We start from the raw sequence: 21,552 nt of genomic DNA, 5'->3' as shown, positions 1-21,552 counted from the left end.
GTGTTGCCTTTTGCATTTCTCTTATAATCTGATTGTATGTGAAAATAAAACTGAGCTGAATTTGATCATGAAGCACTGGAAAAAGAAATCATGAAGTTGGCCTCTGTTTAACTGTTCAGTGGTCTAGCCTTCATCAGCTGAATATTATAGATAATGTAATACGAGATGTGATTGATGTGTTACCTGAGTGGCCTAATTGCTGTTCAGATCTGAAACTGCATGAGAGCAGAACTGCGTGGGAAGCAGTTTGGGTGAAGTGGCTCCCATATGAGTTGAAGCAATTTTTAATCACAGCTACAGAACTATCCAAAATGAAGTGATAATGCAGATGTTAAAACTTATTTCAGTCTTTATGGAAGTTATAGCATACATTCAGATTTCTACATGTTTTGGAATCTCCATAGAAATCGTACAGCTCTGGCCATGTATGATTTTGTCCTAGATTGACATACAACTGGGTGGGTGAGTAGGGGGTCGCAGTGCTAAGCAATCTGATAATTTTGCAAGTTTCTGTTTTATGATAGTTTGATGTTTTGTGTATGGATACACTGGATGTTTGAGTCTGGATACACTGGAAACAAACTGTCCAGATTACTAAAATTAAAAACAGTTTATGCTTTAAATTGATTTATAAAAGACACCTTTATTGCTTAAACATTTCAGCAACAATTTTCAAAACTAAATGCAAAAATATGACATATGCCTTTTGTTGTAGGTTAGTACAGCTTTCTACTTAATATGAGTCAGTTGTATCCTAAGGTTTTGCAGAGCACAGCTCCATCAGCTGAAGTTGCTGCTTCAAGTAGAAGGAGCAGTGCACTCTTGCAGGGACTCTTTCTGTGTAAGGAAGAATGCCTGGTGCGAGCACAACCCTTTTTGCTTGGTGCAAAAGGTTCTAACGCAGGGGTGTTCAGACTTTTTGGCAGGAGGGCCACATCATCTCTCTGACACTGTGTCAGGGGCTGGGGGGAAAAAAAGAATTAATTTACATTTCAAATTTGAATAAATTTACATAAATGAATGTATTATATATGGAACTGATGAATGAATGAAGGTCTTTCAATAGCCCAAGGCCTATAAAAAGCCTTGCACAAAGCTGGGCCAGCCTTCCTTTGCTGCCACTTCTGCATCACAGATGTGAAACAGCAAGCAGTGGAGGGAGCTCTCCTCCCACAGCTCATGTAAGAGGTTGAACAGTTGGTCGTCATGCTGAGAGCAGTTGTATCAGTCCATGGAGGGCCAGAGGCTCATTGGAGACTGGGGGTTCCCTGAGGGCTGGATTGGGAGTCCTCAAGGGCCGGGGTTTGGACACCCCATTCTAACGTAACAAATTGTGCTCTGCAAAACTTTAGGATATATCCCAATAACTTGGCTGCTGTTTGTTGCAGGTGTTAGAAGCATGCACAGCACAGATATCCAGTGGTCTGCCATTCTCAGTTGGGGTTATGCTGACAACATCTTAAGGTTAAAAAGCAAGCAGAGTGAACCTCCAGTTAACTTTATACAAAGTTCGCCGTTTCACCAGGTAAAACTTTGACTCCTCTTACAAATAACTATGCTTCTAAAAAACATTATGACTGAAGCATATGAAAATGTTAGTTTATTGCAGCAAAGGCAATAGTTTTCTGGCATTTTAGGAACTATTAGCCTGGTTGCGGTATAAGCTTTCATGGACCAGAGCCCACTTTGTCAGGTGCATCCAATATTTTCCTCAGTTTGCAAATATATACACATAGATTTGTAAGCACCAAGAACAAAGGGCCTGGGCATCTTTTCATGACTTTTTGACTCCACTGTTCTCAGGTTTTCTCTTTACCAGTGAATATGCATACATACTAGTGTATCTAATGAAGTGGGCTAGGTGCTACAAGACTTCTTAATCAATGTCCCATTTTCCTGGATCCTTCTGCCTCTTGATTATATAAATGCAAACAAAGCTGCCAGCTCAGATGTAGATGTCTTTCTGCTAGTATCAAGTGAGGGGAAGCACAAATCACTTGTGCAAGGCTGTCAAAAAACGATTGGTCCAAAAGGCAACTGTTGCCATGCTAATACTAGTTAATAATTCACTGTGAATTAAAGATTCAGAACAATTAAGTTAATGGGCCCAGATTCTGTTACTGTAGTTACACATGTGTACTGCTGTGCACACATGGGCTTTCCATTTTCATGTTCAGACTGCAGCTTCGCCTTTACTGCTCTGGAAGCTTGTTCTGGCATCCTTTCAAATTTGACACTTCTTCCTATGTTGCATAAGATAGATGCTTTCCAATTTGAAAGCAAGGAGTCCTGCTGTGCACATGAATCGCTTGCTTGGAGAATTTCCACCCTAATTAACCACTTGTAGGTTTCTCTGTGGTTAAGAGATCTTTAACTATTGCATTCCCAAGTAATTGAGTAAACAGTTAAAAAAAATGTACAGAGAAGTTTGTTTAAAATGTGTCATATAAGCCTCCTTAAAAGTTCTTTGAGCCAAACAGTAGATTAAATGTAATAGGACTAAAAAGTAATATTGGATACTATTTTAATTTTTATCCTAAGGTAACCAGTTGTGCCTGGGTTCCAGACAGCTGTCAACTTTTCACAGGCAGTAAGTGTGGAGTCATCACCGCATACATGAACAGGTTCACTAGTAGTACGGTAAGTAAATAAGAGAGAAACCATCTGTTTAAAAACCTGCCTATAGTAGCTGTTTAATGATTTCCCTTTGGGGTCAGCTGTGTTGGATACTTCTAGTCCAGGTCCAGCCCCACATGTTCAAAGAAGTGAGTGCTCATGGCATTCGTGTGTCCTGACCTTTTGTCATTTGAGTGTTTCTAATCACATGGGGCAGGCAGTTCATCCAAGTTGCCCCTTTTTGTTCACTGCTAAAAGTAAGTTTAGTAGCATGCATAGAGGGGTGATTAGGTGAAACTCTCCCATACAATTGAGGAAAGTCCCAATGAAATGGGAAGTCGCCAGAATATACATGTTCTATGCATGTGCATGTCTGTACTTGTGTGGAGCTGGTCAGAAAGGATAGGTATCTTAAACCAGTCTTTTGTATTTTTGTTTTTCAAATCCTATAGAGGCAGCCTCTATTAGTGTGATTTCCTGCCCCCTCCCCCCACTTTTTAATCAAGTTGAATTTCTGAATGGACTTTGCATTCTAAAAACATTGAATGTTTTTCTTATAATTGCTTGACTTGCAAAAAATTCTTCTGATGTTCCTGGGTTTGTTCAATGAAAGTTTACAGTCAGACTACATATGTGGGGGGAGTATTGTGATTGATTGAAATTTCTGATGCTTTCATTTTTACTACAAAGCAGCTGTAGGGAAGTTTCAAATTTGATGAAGGGGATAGAATACTTCCTGGTATTTATACAGGTATCTGAATTTTTTGTGCTTCAGTTAGTAGCATTTAGGAATGTACCTAGATCAGGAAAACTGTGAGGGGAAGAGTTAACTCACCCATACATGCCGGTACTCTGAACAAATTTGGAGCATCCTCCCTCCCCCCCCCCACCCCACCATGGCTGCTTTATAGTAAAAATGGAAATGTCGTTCAGTCCATTCACAGTATTGCCACAACTCTGTGGTTTGGCCTTTTATTTGAACCTTGAGCACTCTTACTTCTAGGGGTTGTGTGGACAGAAACAGAGTTATTCTTTTCATGCATAGCAAACATATGAGTGTTAGATGGGCTGTTTTGGGGGAGACATTTGCCAAGTCTGGATTTTTTTTCTTTATTGAAACTGCCAGAAAAATAATGCTTTAAAGTGCTCAAAATAAAAGATTGCCATCTGGACTTGTATTCAATCTATAAATATGCTCTGTATAAATGTGAGCGTTTCTCTCATTGCTGCTCAGGTGTGCTGCTGTAGAATTGCACCATCTTTATGGGAGCCCCATAGCTCTGGCACTTCCAAAAACTGCAGACTGCCTGTAGTGCAGCTTCTCAGTCTAGTCAGCTGCTTAAGACAAAGCCATATGGCATGATAACGTTCACATCTGTTGTGGATTCTGTTCCCAGCTGAGAACAGGTTTAGAGGAACAATTTGAGGCATTATAGGAAGTATAAAGTTAAGTGTACATCCTTATGTTTGAACTACTTACACTGCAGTTTTAAACACTTTGCATGGATGTTTCTATCCCTACTGACAGTGCAATGGTTCTAAAGAGCTGATGTAAAGCTGTGATTTGTGACACAGTGCAACAGACAATTCACATACCCAATCACTTATGTACTGGCACAGAAAACTTTAGGATTGAAAGAGACTCAGGTCTGTCTGTCAAATTTCTGTTGAAGTCTAGCAAACCATATTTCTGGAATCCTAACAAAACACTGCTGTGACTAGCATATCTGGGAAAACTGTTGGTTTTTGTCTGTCACCTTGGTCTTCTTTTTTATTATGATGATTCTGCATCTTAATTAGCTCCCTGGCTTTTGAGAGAGGAAACATTGAAGTCCTACCTATCACTGAGAGGAAACATTGAAATGAAATAGTAGCATTGGATAAAGTTTGTACCTACATAAGAACATAAGAACAGCCCCACTGGATCAGGCCATAGGCCCATCTAGTCCAGCTTCCTGTATCTCACAGTGGCCCACCAAATGCCCCAGGGAGCACACCAGATAACAAGAGACCTCATCCTGGTGCCCTCCCCTGCATCTGCATTCTGACATAACCCATTTCTAAAATCAGGAGGTTGCGCATACACATCAAGGGCAGCTTTTCGTACCTAAATCAAGGGCAGCTTTTCTTCTCTATACAATTCTTAGGTATGGCAGCATAAATGGCACATCCACCTAGAACTTACTCAAGAAACATTAGTATCAGTATTTATATACCACTTTTCAGTGAAAAGTTCACAAAGTGGTTTATAGAAAAAAATCAAATAAGTAACGGCTCCCTGTCCCGAAAGAGCTCACAATCTAAAAAGATGCCAAAGAACACCAGCAGACAGCCACTGCTGGGGCAATACAATGTGTGTTGCCAAACAAGCCAGCTGTATAGATCTGCTCTCAGTTCCTAATAACTATGGGAGAGAGATGAAGAAACTAGCTTTCATAGCTAATGCCATATGACCAAGTGTTTGTCAGCTATGTACTCATTTGGGAGGAGGTTTTTATTTTGAAGAAAATTGTTACAAGTGCTCGTGATTTGAACTCTTGCTTAAATGTTTAGGAGTTAAAATGGGTATAGAATGGAAGTTGTCAAATGGCACATGTTGATTTAAGTGAGAATTAGTAAAACATGAATCCTGTATCTCCAAGGGTACCCTCATACCTCACACTTCAGTAAGTTGTATTCCCTCTCCATCATCCACTCTTTCGTTCCTTAGTAGGACTTTATTGTAATTTTGTTCCTTTTCAGCCTTCTGAGATAGAAATGGAGTCTCAGGTACATCTGTATGGCCATACTGCAGAAATCACCAGCTTGTTTGTTTGTAAACCCTACAGCATAATGATAAGCGTGAGCAAAGATGGAACTTGTATCATATGGGATTTGAACAGGTACAAATACATTTAGATAATTTTTTTTGCTATTTCAACTAATTCTCACTTCTGCATTTTAAAGATTGAAAAATATAATTTAGGATTGTTTTTGTGTGATTCATTTATCTTAAGTATGATGAAGATGCTTAAGGCATTTACTTATCCCGCCTATACAGCATCTGGCACATTGTGTGTTGTATTATCTGTTGTTCAAATTGAAGCTGGCAATATGTGTGTTAAAGGAACTGCCATTAATGTTGAAAGCTAATATTTGTATCATTAAATTGATTGTTACAGGCTCTGCTACGTGCAAAGTCTTGCTGGGCACAAGAGTCCTGTAACAGCAGTGTCTGCTAGTGAAACAACAGGTGACATTGCAACAATTTGTGATTCAGGTATGTTGAATTGGGTAGGATTCAATACCTGTTTACTGAACTAGCTTCTGATGGTGTCAGGATATGCAGGCTTTAGAATCTCAGTTGGATCTCCACTGGACTAAATGTTTAAAATTGCAAAACCGTTAGTGTTACAAATACTCCATCGTCCCTCTTCTAATCACTATATTGGCTAGGATAGGATCTGATCATTATAATGACCCAAACCTGTCCAGTACACTATCCGTATACAGTCCACTCTTCTCAGCTGCATGTTTGGCACCCACAGACGTTGCAGGTACTGACCCTGCATCAGAAGGGATTCAGGGTGTTCTGAGGCATTGGGGAGGCTGCATGCAGCTTCCCCTGGCCTCTGAAAAGCACTTTGGAATTTTGCCAAAACCGGAAGTGCCTTTCAGAGGCCTCCAGGGAGGCCGTGCATGACTAGAAGGTACTTCCAGTCACAAACAGGAAGTCCTTTAATGGCTTTCCACATGCATGGAAATTGGTATCCTTTGGGGGGGAGGGTCTAGGAACAGGTCCCTCACAAATACCAAGGGCCCACTGTATTCATAAAGGTATGCATAGATGTAGATAGATCATTACAGCTTTCCATAAGTATCAGGATGTCCAAGTTGCATTGCAAACCATTCTAAAGGGATGATGGCTCTCAGTTCTAATGAGAGTCAGCAAATCTCCACTGTGTGCCTGAAGAACACCATGCATTCCTTTGGATCCCAGTCATATTTACTATGCAAGCTGATGGGTGAAATGGGGGAAATATTGTAAGCACTCGCATATGTGTACATTCCCATTGTGACCTCTCTAGCATTTAACAGTAACTACATCTTAAGGAAGTTGACTTCTCTGCAGTTATGGCCCTGATTTCAGATTTGTTATCCAACATACTGCATCTCAAAAATTCCTAAGGGGTGGATACAAGCCAGAATTACTTTTGTTAAAATTATCTCTCATTCTTGCCTCCTGATACTAAATAATAGGCAGCATGGAAACAGTTTTAAAGTGTTCATTAACTACAGATGCAAAATAAAGATGGATAACAGTGATGTTCCACTGTGCCTGAAAGAAATTAAATATGCAGTATAGGTTGTGGTCCTAAAGGAGACAGATTTAGAAGAAAGCATGGAATATCTGTATCTATTTGCAGGTTAGTGCAGATCTCTAGAGACTTAAAATGATGTATCAGCAGGTCTCTAAAACTCTAGAGACAGATTAATAAAACATTTGTTCTGTTATGCCTTTGTTCACTTGTTCTTCAGCACAGAACTAAAGATAAGCACTTCAATCATTGGTGCACTTAAAAGTAAATAAGGGGGAATGGGCAGCGGGATGCTATCTTAGCTTGCTAGTTTTCAGTTTTAACCCATTCCTTTCCCCTTTTGGGATTCATATTTAATAATCAGCAGTTCCAACTGCTTTGATAAATGTGTACTGGGGTTAGATTTTCTAGATGTTCTGACAACTTTTATGGCAGTCAACAAAGAACACTGCCATAAAACCCACCGATCAATAAATCATGTCCAGAGCCCTGTGAAGACTTGATTATTAAAATAACAAGAACAAAAAATTGCATACCTGATGCAAATGCTTATTTTTTCCTTTTACGTTATTTGTTTTCCTCCTTAACTCATGGAAAGGAGACATGAGCTATGGAAAATAATTCCTTTGCCTGACCTATTATTGTAACATTTCTACCTCACCTTTCTCTTTTTGTGAGACTCAAGGTGGCTTGCAATATCAATTACAATGCACAAACACAATAATCAATTGTACCATTGATACAATTACCAAACAATGCACAAATTCAATAAGACAACAATAGCAGTTACAACAAAATCCTAAGGAGCAATAACAAAATAAGCCAACTCAGAAAAAGCCTCCCGGAAGCCTGTTTCTGGTTCATTTCCTGAGCTACTGCAAAATATCTGCAAAAAATGTAATTGCTTTTGCTGTATCAGACCAAAGATCAATCAAGTTCTGCACTCTGTCTTCAACCACACGTATCTGGAAAATTCACAACTGATTCATGGTGGTGATAGCTCTTCTCTGCTGTGTGCTCCCAGTATCTGATAACCAGAGTTGTATTGTTCTGGGTATGGAGATTCAATTCGGTCTTCTAAATTGGTGAAATTATAAAAATAATTTACATTGTTAATCTGTGTACTTCGGAATAAGATTTGGATAGGCTATATAATCTTTTTGGGATGTTTTGAGGAAAGCATAACAGGAGGTTCCCTCTGCTTGGCACTCAAGTATGATTGTGGAATGTGGCTTGATAAGTCCTCCTTTTGAGGGTCCCCTGTTTATACTGGGCTAGAATTTCCTGCATTCACATTTGAGCCAAAAGACATTTCCCAAAAAAATCAGATTCCTTTTCCTTATGCATACCCTAGGAAACAGCAGTGTGGACTGGTTCAGTGGTGATTGATTGCAGAATAGGCTGACACATCTTGCAGTTCTTGAAATTAGGAGCATTGAAAATATTTGAGATGTCTCAAGTTAGGGGTAGCTTTACAGTCTTCTGGAACCCTCAGTCTTTTGCATTGCTTGATAAGAATACTGTAGCCTTTATGTTGTAGATTCTATTTCATGTGGTCCCGTCCCGCCCTGGCATTTTTACTACCAGAAAACACAATTTTAATTCAGTGCCTATATTGTATATGATTTGATGAAAGTTCTTCATTCTTTCTATCCTTTTACCTGCGTGGCTCCTTGGGTAGTATATATTGTTTACATCTTAGCTGTATTCTGATCTTCCTAATGCAGAGGTTCTGTTGTGTTTTTGTTGCAGTTGGAGGTGGCAGTGATCTCAGACTTTGGACCGTGAATGGTGATCTTGTGGGACATGTGCATTGCAGGGAAATTATATGCTCTGTTGCTTTCTCTAACCAGCCTGAAGGCGTCTCCATCAATGTGATTGCTGGAGGGCTAGAAAATGGAGTTGTAAGGTGGGAGGATATAAAAATGCATTTGTTATTGTGTGTGTGTATATATGCTGCTTGACAAAAAAGAATGTTACAGCGCATTCCTTTTGAAACTGTGCAGCACACATTTTCTTTGTAAAGTTGTGTAGCAACAATTTTCTGTGAAGCAATGGAATCAATTCCCCTCATACTGCCACAGCTTTCCTGCTTCTGTAGCTTGATAACTGTACAGGAGTAATGAAGGGGAGAGAGTGCTCTTGCTTCAGGGGGAGATAGTGTGGCTGCAAATGAAAAAGCCTTTTTGCTGTTGAAAGAAAAACATCAGGGCACGTTTCATCAAATTGTGCAAAGAGGAACTGCACACTGTACAAAAAAAACTGAATTTTTAAAAATGGTATCTGTAAAGAGGAAACATAATAGAGGTTCATAAAATAGTTCATGGCATAGAGAAAAATGGAAAGAGGGTTTTTTTTTTCTCCCTCATACAATGCCAGAACTCGGCCTTATCTGCATAGTTTGGTGGAAGAATCATGACAGGAGAAAAAGAGCAGTTTGTCACACAGGGTATAGTTAGCTTAAGCAATTTACTACAAGAAACGTGATGGTCACTGGTTTAGAAATTCATTGAGAGGGCACATCTGTCATTGGCCATTAGTCATGATAGCTACACAGAACCTCTTGATATCAGTTGCTTGTGGGAGGTGGCAAACAGTGGGGTGGGCCTGCTTGTGGACTGCTTGGCCACACTCAGTGGGCCACTGTTGGTAATAGTGTATCTAGTATCTAAACCAGGGGTGCTCAATAGGTGGATCGCGATCTACCGGTAGATCGCAAGGCAAAATGAGTAGATCACGGAGTGCTGACCCCCCCCTTCAGGTGCCTCTGGGAGGAAACGCCGGAAGTAAGGCCCATTTGTACTCAATGGGGCTTACTCCCAGGTAAGTGTGGCTAGGATTGCAGCCTCACAGCCTAATCCTAGGCATGTCTACTCAGGAGTAAGTCCTGTTATACTCAGTGGGGCTCAAGGTACACCAACATACATTGTACACATAAATGTTATATGTTATGATGGCGCGAACATTGTAAAAAAAACTCTGGTAGATCTCCGGACCTTGCTGGGTTTCAAAGTAGCTCTCGAGCCAAAAAAGTGTGAGCACCCCTGATCTAAACAGTGTATCTAGTATCTAAACACTGTATTTAGTATCTAAACTAGATAGACCTCTAGTCTGATCCATCAAGCTGGTTCTTGGATACTTATATAAAGTATACATAAGAACACACATCCCAGAGCAGTACAGGCCATACTTTTAAGGGCTAGGTTTGGTTTTTCCAGGGTACAGCTAAAAACCTGCAACACTAGTTTTCCCAGAGCTCATAGAAGGGCATAGAAATAAAATGAATGTCTGTGCTGTGATCCGTGATAGTTCTGCATTACTGCCTCTAAGTTTCTAGACAGCTATTTCTGTCTGTGGGCTGTGTCTTATCACATCCATTCATCTGTGTCTGTTGTGTTTATACTGATTTGGTTTTGTGGTGATGTGAACCACCTGGGGGATGTTAAACTGAAGGGTGAAATACAAGTATTTTAAATAAAACAAAATATCTTTATCTTTTTCTTAGACTATGGAGCACGTGGGATTTGAAACCTGTACGGGAAATTACTTTTCCTAAATCAAATAAACCTATTGTGAGGTAAGCATTTCTTCATTTGTAGTATATCGCAACTGTTCTTTTACTTTTTTTGAATTATATTTCAGCACACCTTGCAATCTTTAACCTTCTTTGCTTAGAGTTTCTTTTGCACATATCTTAGATTGCTGTTTTTGTATTTCATAATCCAGTAGAAACACTTAAAGTAATTTTTATATTAGTGTTTGTTGCCTAACACCTTGACCCTATATGAGAGTAAGCAATCTCTTCCTTATTATAGTACTTGGTTGATGTTTCTGCTGCGTAGATCTGGAAGTAACAGCCTCCTCCTTCTTGCCTAAGGCAACACTATGATTTATCTCTTCATAAAGCAGAACAGGGCTGAACCTTACATCTTCATAACAGCATTACAGCTTCAGTTTAACTGAGCTATGCCACACTGGTAATATTTGAATGGAAAGCTCACATGGTTGCAGCAGAGGATAGGTTTCTTCCATTCTCTTGAGCAAGAGAGAGAGAAATTAGTTTTGTTGTAAATATTGACACTCAACTGAAAACATCTTTAAAATTGGATTAAATATGTACCGTGTTACAAGGGGGAGGAAGAATATTGGGTTGCATACAAATTCCAAAGAATTAAAATTAAAATATAGCAAGACTGAGAATTAAGTTTGATGTGTGCCAGATCTTCTATGGGCATATTCTGAAGGGGGGGATCTTGTGCAGACCTCCCTTGTATTTATTCATTGGGTTCTACACTAAATTCAAGATGATTTCTGAACTGACCCAGGTTTATCTTATCTTGTTCCTCTGCCCCATGTGCCCACTGGATTAAGATATCTGCCTCCATATTTTTAAAAAGTTCTATATTTTAGGATGTGTGACAAGTTTGATTTTTAAAAATTCTTTACAGCCTTACATTTTCCTGTGATGGCCATCACTTGTACACGGCAAACAATGAAGGCACAGTCATTGCTTGGTGTCGGAAGGACCAGCAACGCTTGAAGCTCCCCATGTTCTACTCATTCCTTAGCAGCTATGCAGCTGGCTGATGACTCCTCATGCTCCTTGGCTGTGATTGACTTTTGAAGCACTTTCCATCCAGAGTAGATTATAGGGCCTCTCTGGTTTAACTGGATTTTGAAATGCATCACATCCTCAACAAGTGAGTAGACCAGAGATGCATCAGTGAAAGGCTGCTGTGCATGCTTATGCACCAAATTTATAAATCATATCATGGTTATGAGAAACTTCTGGTCTACCTTCTTTGGTACCAGCACAGTGATAGAAGCACTAACCAAGAGGTTTAAATGCTGCAGTGTATAATGTAAAAATATTTTTACAGATCATTTCATGGATCCATATGTTGTAAATCTTGAAGCACTAGTGGTAATCTTGCTCCTTTTGGTGTTGTAAAAAATAAAATAGCATTAAAATACTTAAAAGGTTTATTAAAAAGTTGGTGTTTGTGTGTAACTTATTAGTAGACTGTGGTACACCATGCTCTAGGACAGGGGTGTCCAAAGTTTTTGGCAGGAGGGCCACATCATCTCTCTGACACTGGGTTGGGGGCCGGGGGAAAAAAGAATTAATTTATATTTAAAAATTTGAATAAATTTACATACGTTTACATAAATGTGTATATTAAAGATGAACTTATATGAATGAATGAAGGTCTTGCAATAGCTCAAGGCCTATAAAAGGCCTTGCACAAAGCAAGACTGGCCGTTCCTTCGCTGCCGCTACTGCATCACAAATGTGAAACAGCAAGCAGTGGAGGGAGCCCTCATCCCACAACTCATGCAAGAAGTCAAACAGTCGCCCTCACGCTGAGAGCAGTTGCGTTGGGCCAGTGCGGGCTCCAGCACATCTCCGGAGGGCCAGAGGCTCATTGGAGACTGGGGGCTCCTTGAGGGCTGCATTGGGAGTCCTTGAGGGTCGCAAGTGGCCCCAGGGCCGGGGTTTGGGCACCCCTGCTCTAGGATAAATGCAGCCATTGCCACAGCCAGTTTAAAAGCTGAGAAATCAAAATAACTTTTTGAAGAAGCAAATTAATGCCGTAGGTGTTTCTTGCACAAATAATTGTTTTCTATCTTTCATGTGGGTATTATGAAAACTGTATGAGAGAGGAATTAAGACTATGACTAACATTTTGAGCAAGTTAGTTCTGAGTTAGTACTATGTAGATACATATATGAAATAAAAACAAGTTAAAAAAATAATTCTATTGAAAAACAGCATATTTTTAAAACATGAGCCCATGTATAGGTGAACATCGTTTAGCGATGTTCCAACCACCAACAGCCCACGTATGGGATGGCTGCCACTGGTCCCTGTCCTCCTCTCCCCCAAGTTTCCTAAGCAAAGGGGAGCTTGCTCTCCTCATTTCTGAAGGCTTTTCTGAGCTCTTCAGAGGCAGCGCGCATCTGTGAGGTGCAGAATGACTGTTTCAGCCATAAAAACATGACTTCCAGGAGGCCCAGGGAAGCCCCTGGAGGATGCTTTATTAGGCAAAAAAAGTCACTCCCGGTTTCCATCGGGACACTGGAAGTCAAGCCTTCTCACCCGAAACGGGCATTCTGAGCCTCGTAGAGGCAGCGTGTAGATGCATGCTGCCTCTGCGGGGTTCAGAAAAGCCTCCGGAGACCAGGGGAGTACAGCTCCCCTCAGCTTCAGAGGCTTTAACATCATAAGAACATAAGAACATAAGAACAGCCCCACTGGATCAGGCCATAGGCCCATCTAGTCCAGCTTCCTGTATCTCACAGCGGCCCACCAAATGCCCCAGGGAGCACACCAGATAACAAGAGACCTCATCCTGGTGCCCTCCCCTACATCTGGCATTCTGACTTAACCCATTCCTAAAATCAGGAGGTTGCGCATACACATCATGGCTTGTACCCCATAATGGATTTTTCCTCCAGAAACTCGTCCAATCCCCTTTTAAAGGCGTCTAGGCTAGACGCCAGCACCACATCCTGTGGCAAGGAGTTCCACAGACCGACCACACACTGAGTAAAGAAATATTTTCTTTTGTCTGTCCTAACCCGCCCAACACTCAATTTTAGTGGATGTCCCCTGGTTCTGGTATTATGTGAGAGTGTAAAGAGCATCTCCCTATCCACTCTGTCCATCCCCTGCATAATTTTGTATGTCTCAATCATGTCCCCCCTCAAGCGTCTCTTTTCTAGGCTGAAGAGGCCCAAACGCCGTAGCCTTTCCTCATAAGGAAGGTGCCCCAGCCCCGTAATCATCTTAGTCGCTCTCTTTTGCACCTTTTCCATTTCCACTATGTCTTTTTTGAGATGCGGCGACCAGAACTGGACACAATACTCCAGGTGTGGCCTTACCATCGATTTGTACAACGGCATTATAATACTAACCGTTTTGTTCTCAATACCCTTCCTAATGATCCCAAGCATTGCCCATTGACACCCACTCTCTGCTTCCTGGCCTCCAACCAGTTCTCAATCCACGAGAGGACCTGTCCTCTAATTCCCTGACTGTGGAGTTTTTTCAGTAGCCTTTGGTGAGGGGCCGTGTCAAACGCCTTCTGAAAGTCCAGATATATAATGTCCACGGGTTCTCCCGCATCCACATGCCTGCTGACCTTTTCAAAGAATTCTATAAGGTTTGTGAGGCAAGACTTACCCTTACAGAAGCCATGCTGACTCTCCCTCAGCAAGGCCTGTTCGTCTATGTGTTTTGAGATTCTATCTTTGATGAGGCATTCCACCATCTTACCCGGTATGGATGTTAGGCTGACCGGCCTATAGTTTCCCGGGTTCCCCCTCTTTCCCTTTTTAAAAATAGGCGTGACATTTGCTATCCTCCAATCTTCTGGTACCGTGGCCGTTTTGAGGGACAAGTTGCATACCTTAGTCAAGAGATCTGCAACTTCATTCTTCAATTCCTTAATAACCCTTGGGTGGATGCCATCAGGGCCCGGTGACTTATTGATCTTTAATTTATCAATGAGGTCTGAAACATCTTCTCTTTTAACCTCTATCTGACTTAACTCCACGGTTAGGAGGGGCCGTTCGGGCAGCGGTATCTGCCCGAGGTCTTCTGCCGTGAAGACAGATGCAAAGAACTCATTTAATTTCTCTGCCATCTCTAAGTCTCCTTTTATCTCCCCTTTCCCTCCCTCACCATCCAGAGGGCCAACCGCTTCTCTGGCGGGTTTCCTGCTTCTAACATATTTGAAGAAGCTTTTATTATTCCCCTTAATGTTGCCGGCCATGCGTTCCTCATAGTCTCGCTTGGCCTCCCCTATCACCTTCTTACATTTCTTTTGCCACAGTTTGTTCCTTTTTATTCTCTTCATTAGGGCAAGGGCTTAACAACAAGGGTGCTGATCCGTATCCCTGTCGTTAAGCAATGCACGACTGTACTTGCCTAACCCAGATTTTAACAATAGTTTTTGTACAGGTTAAAAATTTACAGCCAATAGGAGGGGTCTCCAAACTTTTCAGTCATATATTTTACATTTTTATGGCCAAAAAATTCAGCTTTATATAGGCAAAGATAAGTGATGCACGACACACCATCTCTGCCTGATCTGTTGCCAAAACATGGATTGTTATGATTTGTTTACATGTGTACAAAAATGACGCTATTTTTGACCTCTATTTTTGACACTAAAATGACCATCACGATAGTTTTATGGTAGTGTTGAAAAGTCAACATGCAGAAACTCGACTTGTTTTATTGACAGGGGTGAGACTAACATTAAATATGGTTTGAGTGTCTTAAACCATATGGCCAAGGTGACTGAAATTAGGTTAGCCAGGCTGACATCACTCTGGCCATAGGGATAGGAGTGTGGCTGACAGAACTGCACGTGTTAACTTTCCCAACACGCGGTTGGGAAAAAATATTTTAAGTTGCTGTGGGCTGGATAAAATCATGTGGCAGGCTGTATATGCTCTTGGTTGTAGTTTGGAGACCCATGGCACATAGGATTCTGAATATTTCTGGCTGCCTTGTATGACAAATTAAATTAATTCCATTATTTAAAGGGTTTATATATATTGTGCTATTTTGCTGAGTAAACTTATAGAATTTTAAACACACACACACACACACACACACACACACACACACACACACACACTTTTCAGTTGTGGAAATATACTCTACCTTTTTAGGTTAGGCCTTTCCTTTCAATGTCAAGTTGAATGTGAATAATTGAAAAGAGAACCATAAGAACTGTAGCTGTTTAACTATAAACAGGCAGTCACTTCCTAGCTCCCCATAATTCTAATATAAAATGATAGATGATGTGTAACTTTCAACTTTAAAAAAAAACTTTCATTAAGATATGGAAATCTTCCAATTAATCTAAAATCCAAAAGCACACCAAGTATGGAAAAACTTCTATGTGAACACATGCACATGAATTCCCAATCCTCCATGGTCCTGCATAAAGTTCCATTAAAGCTTCTGGGTTTCCACTTGTAAGACTTGAAAGAAGAAGAGCTTTTCGGTGCATGGGTTTACCATGACCTAAAAAACTTAGGAAAAGACGTATGAACTCCTGCTTTTTCCCCATTGTTTTGGGAACATTTTTAATTACTCCTACATTGGAGTGTAAGTCTTAAGTATGCAACATTCCTGACTTTAATAAAAGCACAGTGTTTTTATGTAGATATGCCTTTTTTGAACAGAAGGATATTTATCTGGCATTATGGCTTTGTTCTGGAAATTTTAAAAACACCTAGTGAGTTATGCATATCATATTGAATATTCTTGTAAATCATATGTGTTCTCATATTGTTGGTTAATATTTGTTTATATAACTAACAATACATTAATTTTATATAGATTAAAACTAGAAACTGTTTAGAGTCACAACACATAATGTCTTAGGCATGTATTGAAGAGAAAATTGTTCCCCTCTTGAAGCTGCCTTGCTTTATCCAATACACACACAGAAACACACACCACTTATATAGATAATCTTAGTTCATTTTGCCTATGTTTGCTCCAGGGCCATTTTAAAGATCAGTTCAATGCATAAAAACATTCTGTCAGAGAGAAACAACTGGAAAACTATTAATCTTGTTAGTTCTATAAGTAGTTTTTACTTTTGAGAAATTCTTGATAACTGTGAGAGAAGGACGGCTGTCAGCTATCCGTACTGTCTGAAGTCCATTATTCAACAAGATTAATTTTTGTAATTGTCAAGCATCTTTTGCATCTCTATAGTTGATTTGGAAATGTGTCTCCTGTAACTAATTAATACTGTGCTGGGATTGTCAGATCATAACCAAAACATCATACCTAGATGTCTTATATATGCACAGAGAAACTGAGGGCATGGAACCATATCTTAATCCATCATTTCTCCACTGTGCAGGTTTCTCCTCCCAAAGCAATATTGCTTAAAAGGGGGGCATGGGGGCAAAACTACCTAGTATGTACTGGTGTGTAAGGGGTAGCTAACTCTCTCTGAACAACTCATCCTTATGTTTGCCCCGCAAAGAATGTTAGTTTTGCACCAGCTCTGGAAAGAGACTTGGTTTGGCATGTGGTTTATCAGTTGTGCCCAGGTTAATTTCCCTTTGCCTAAATCATAGACTCTCAAAATAAAAGCAAAAGTAAAATTAAGAAATCTTAAATTGCTGGGCTAGAACTTGGCATAAACAGTTGCTTGCAAGACTTTTTGATAACACTAGTTAAAAATAAAAATGCTTTCAGACTGACACTTCTAAAATGTTTCATCTTTTTATAGCACGAGTGACTTCAACCAAAAAAGATTTACAGATAATCACTACTGAGAATGTGTTTAAAATAAAAATGTGTGGATGGTTGCACATTTAAAAATAATTTACACTTCCAAAGATGCACAGTAAAAAGCTCTGAATCACAGTTTCTTATAGTATTATAATGACTCAAGATAAATATCCTTGGTCTTCACGTGATACGTAGAAGCTATTGTCTTAGTTTTGAATACCTGTTTCAGCAAAGCTACTGATAGAAAAATTGAAGAAAAATTAAATGCAAAATATATATTAGCTTTTGTTGCACCGGAGTTAGGAGTATCACTGTTAGGAGTATGCAAAATTTAGGGTATGTGGAAACATATACAGTGCAATTTGGAAGAACATACCCCATAACCTATATATATATATTCTTATATATATATATAACCTTATTCCGTTTTGGACTGAACTTGGGGGAAAAAACCAATTCTGCAGGTTAAGAAATTTGTACACAGCTGATTGGCCAGAAGCTGCAATGTCAAAATCCCACTTCCCCTACAGTAGTTCTATAATCTTTTTACAATTGATTGTGCTTCTTTTAAAATAAGAAACCAAATGTGCTTTTAATTAGAGTAGCAGCTTTTAATCAATCAGTTGATTATCTAATTTTTAAATCAACTAAAAGTTGCCCTGATTGACTGAGCTGCAGGGCTTTAGATTTTTTAATGTATGAATAAAAATATCTATTTAAAGAAATGCAGTGTCCAAATGCAGCTTACACTAGGCATTCTCCCTTCTATGTTACATGCATTAGAGGATGCTTCTTCTAAGATGATGCATGCTAAAACACATCCTCTTAAAACAAAGAATGCTTTTTGCTTCAGAACTGTTAGTGTAAATTTAATCGGTTGACATGCAGCACAATTCTATACACGTTTGCTTAGGGACAGCCCAACTGGGTCTCCTGCCCAACGACACTCCTGACTCACCACTTCTTCCTTCCCTAGAATGCAAGTACCCCCTCCAAAATGTCCCTTGCCTCAATTCAATTTTAATTTCAAAAACGTTTATTAGGCATTAGGGGCCCAATCCTATCTAATTTTCTACTGCCAGTGCAGCTGTGCCAATGGGGCATGCACTGCATCCTGTGATGGAGGGGCAATCACAGAGGCCTCCTCAAGGTAAGGGGACATTTGAAAATATGGAGGTGGATCATCATCCTGTTCACTGAATCAAGTATACTGATGTGTCTCCATCTGCAATGGGCTGGAGGGAAGTGATGGTAGACTTAGGGTAAAAGGCAGCCTGAATCTATCATTCCCCCCCACCATCCACCACTGAAAAAATTGTGGTAAGTATCCTTTTGATATACATTTTGCTCTTCTGGGATCAAGATTATTATCTAGACTGTATACCATGTAAAAGTAATGCCTCTATCTAGGAAACTATAGGCTTATTAGCTTAGTTTTAGTGTCAGGAAAAAAAATAGAATAAATATGAAAAAGTGCTTGAAGATAAGCAGGACAATAACAAATGCCAATATAATACCATGTCAGATTATTGCCCTTTTTAAAGAAATTGACTGGGTTTGTTAATACATGCTATGAAGTATCATCTCCCTTTTGGGTTTTCATTTTAGTAATTATTTGATGCACCACCAGATAGTATACTGTTGTTCTGTAAGATGGGGTGGAGGGGATGGGATGGAAATGCCATCCCATTTCCATCCCATCCCAAAATGAAAAAGTTAAGAGAAACTTACACAGTAGTGAATTGGTGTTCTTCCTTATGAATATTTTTATTAGCAGTGGGGGGGGGGGAATAGTGATGGTGGCAGTCACTCCAATTCAGCTGGAAGCTGGTGAGTTTCATCAGGGCATGACCCAGCAAATAGAAAAATATTATTCAAAAAAATTATTCCTCCAACTCTGTAAACTTGTAAACAGAAAGCAAAGACTGCAGCAGGTGGAGTTGGAGGAATATTTTTTCCCCTGAATACAGTAATTTTTGATTCACAGCACGTCAAATCAGTGGGTGCGAAGCCCACAGCTAGGGCAGGCCCACTGTACATCCAGAAGTGACCTGCTCTTTAAAAAAGGTTTGAACCTATGGAACTGCCTTTTGCATGGTCCACCTAGGTCAATACTAGGTGAACCATGGTCTGACTTAGTGAAAGGTTTTGGCAGGGCTGGCACCTAACCTCGTCACCTGAGCTGGCATGCCAAATGCTATCCCCTTTTACTTGAGGTTGTCAGCCTCTGCTCTTCCCATTTTGTAACATTCTAGTTCAGCACTTCTCCCCTCCACATTTCAAATAGCAGTGATCTTGTAAACTGCAGTTCAGCTATTTGCAGGGCAGTTAACAGCTATCTGATTTTTGAATAGCCTCAGGGCTTGAGAAAATAATTATCTCTTTGGTTCTCAAACTTTTGGGTCCCACCTAAAAAAAAGTTTCACTTCACTTAAGCCTCTGTGACTATAATGGTTGCTGGGGGGGGGGGAGTAGCTGGTTGTTTAACCCTTGATGCACATAGCTTAATCTACTCTGTCAATTTTGTGAACCACCCAAAATTGACCCACTGGTGAGCCATGGACCCACAGTTTGAGAACCATTGATATCTGATCTTTCTGTCATCAATGTTTTCATTGGAGGCTCTGTGGGACCCACTAGAAATGGGACTGTGATCCACCAGGTGGGTCCCAAGCCACAGTGTGAGAAATACTGCTGTAGAAATAAAGTGGTACTTTCTCCCAGTAGTGTTTCTCACACTGCTAACTTGCCTTTGCACATATAACATGGGCTTTTTCACTGAATTATGCCTGACATAAGGTGACCCAACTAACCGTACCAATTAGAGAATATTTCTGGATTTTTTTTTCTGTTAAGCTTACCAGTCTGCAATAAACCCTTCTGCCAAGTTCTAGAATCCTGACTTTCAAAATGAGACATGTAAGTTGCAGTCCTATACACAATTAAATGGAAGTAAATCCTATTGAATATGGCGAGACTTACTTCTGAGTAAATGTGTTGTGCTGTAAATTCTGTAATCTCTACCAATGTAAGAGATTCACCCTGAATGTATCTGTGGGGGGGAGGGTAACTTTGGAGAAAGAGTTATGGTTTAATAGTAACAAATACTTCAAAGCTATCTGGATTAGAGTCAGGGGCAAGGAGACTTGATTGGGTTACCTGGAAAAATGACCTGGACAAGAGTGTGCCAAGTGTCACTGGGCTATTAAACAATACTGTATAAGAAGAAAAAAGACAGGATTGATAACAATCCCACAATTGAGACAAATCTTCAAAAAGTGCTATGAAAATGTTTATTGACTTAAGGAAAAGCGCTACTGCTTAAACATTTCAAGTATAATAGAATACTTTTAAAGGCAGTGGTCATTTTGTATCTTCTGTGGCTGAGGTTATATGCTTGAAAGAGCACTTGGCAGGTAGAGGGCTTAGAACTGTATAATGTCCTGTGCTTATAATGTGCTGTTCCCAGCTGCTGGAGCCCAACACATCTTGGTGCTGGAGGTGCAAAACTGAAATAGCAGCTGCCACTAAGGTGGAGCACAGCCTACTGCTCCTATGCCATTTCTATTCACTTCAGTAGGTCTAACCCCAGATAACTTCATTTTAGATTGTATCCCAGAGTCTTGCTGTGCTCTCCTTAACATTCAAATTCTGCCATTGCTTGGTTTCATGCTGCCTCTTGCATTTCAGGCTACCTTTTAAGGCAGTAACCTCATAGTTTCTTTGCTAGTGTCAGTATCACACTGTAAAGAATAATATAAATGATCAGCAATGGAATAGTGTAGCGACTGATGTTTAACAAGCTCTACTATAATGTTAATGTGCGTTTGATAGATCTGATGGGCTGTTTTGTCAAAGCCTCCTTTTGCCCATCGGAAATTGTCCTCACAGCAGTCCTTCTTCCCTGTAGCCATATACTTAAGCTGCAGAGGTTTGCAAAGTGACACATGACCCTCTTTATGGGTTCAATTGCAATTAAGCCACTTCTGCCCAACATTGCATACATGTAAAAGGAACCCAATGTGGCAGAAAAAGCTTAAGCATGTGAAACCTGAGGTAACTGTGTTTGCTGCAGTCACATGCAGTTTTCTTTCTGTAGAAAGTGTGAAGCTGAGCCACCTTACTGTAAACATGTGCTGGGCCAGGCTCTCTGCTTGGTGTAGTGTTGAGGAACATTCCCCTATCCTTCACTTTCTTTGTGCTTGCTGTGGGAACCATCTGTGGCACCATGGCAAACGTTATATTTTTTCCCCCCCTGTACTTGTGAAGCAGCTCTTACTCACCCCTCACTTGTCATGTTAAATTGCATATGGAGAGTGGATGACCTTTCCTTATTAATCCCATCTCAATGTGTTGGTGACATAG

At 40.2% G+C, this 21,552-nt stretch overlaps 1 protein-coding gene across 1 annotated transcript in view; it reads left to right on the top strand.

Annotated features, from left to right (window-relative positions):
- Positions 1-11,873, top strand: part of LYST (lysosomal trafficking regulator) — an 84,932-nt gene extending 73,059 nt beyond the window's left edge. The window contains exons 45-51 of the mRNA XM_066617076.1: positions 1,389-1,525; positions 2,542-2,640; positions 5,359-5,498; positions 5,778-5,875; positions 8,667-8,823; positions 10,420-10,491; positions 11,363-11,873. Of these exons, the coding sequence (XP_066473173.1) occupies positions 1,389-1,525; positions 2,542-2,640; positions 5,359-5,498; positions 5,778-5,875; positions 8,667-8,823; positions 10,420-10,491; positions 11,363-11,501 (842 nt within the window). The 3' untranslated portion in view covers positions 11,502-11,873. The remainder of the gene's footprint in view (positions 1-1,388; positions 1,526-2,541; positions 2,641-5,358; positions 5,499-5,777; positions 5,876-8,666; positions 8,824-10,419; positions 10,492-11,362) is intronic.
- Positions 11,874-21,552: the final 9,679 nt, after the last annotated feature.

Source organism: Tiliqua scincoides, chromosome 1 (assembly GCF_035046505.1).
Source record: "Tiliqua scincoides isolate rTilSci1 chromosome 1, rTilSci1.hap2, whole genome shotgun sequence".
NCBI classification, from domain to species: domain Eukaryota; kingdom Metazoa; phylum Chordata; class Lepidosauria; order Squamata; family Scincidae; genus Tiliqua; species Tiliqua scincoides.
This window is presented reverse-complemented; position numbering and strand designations above follow the sequence as displayed.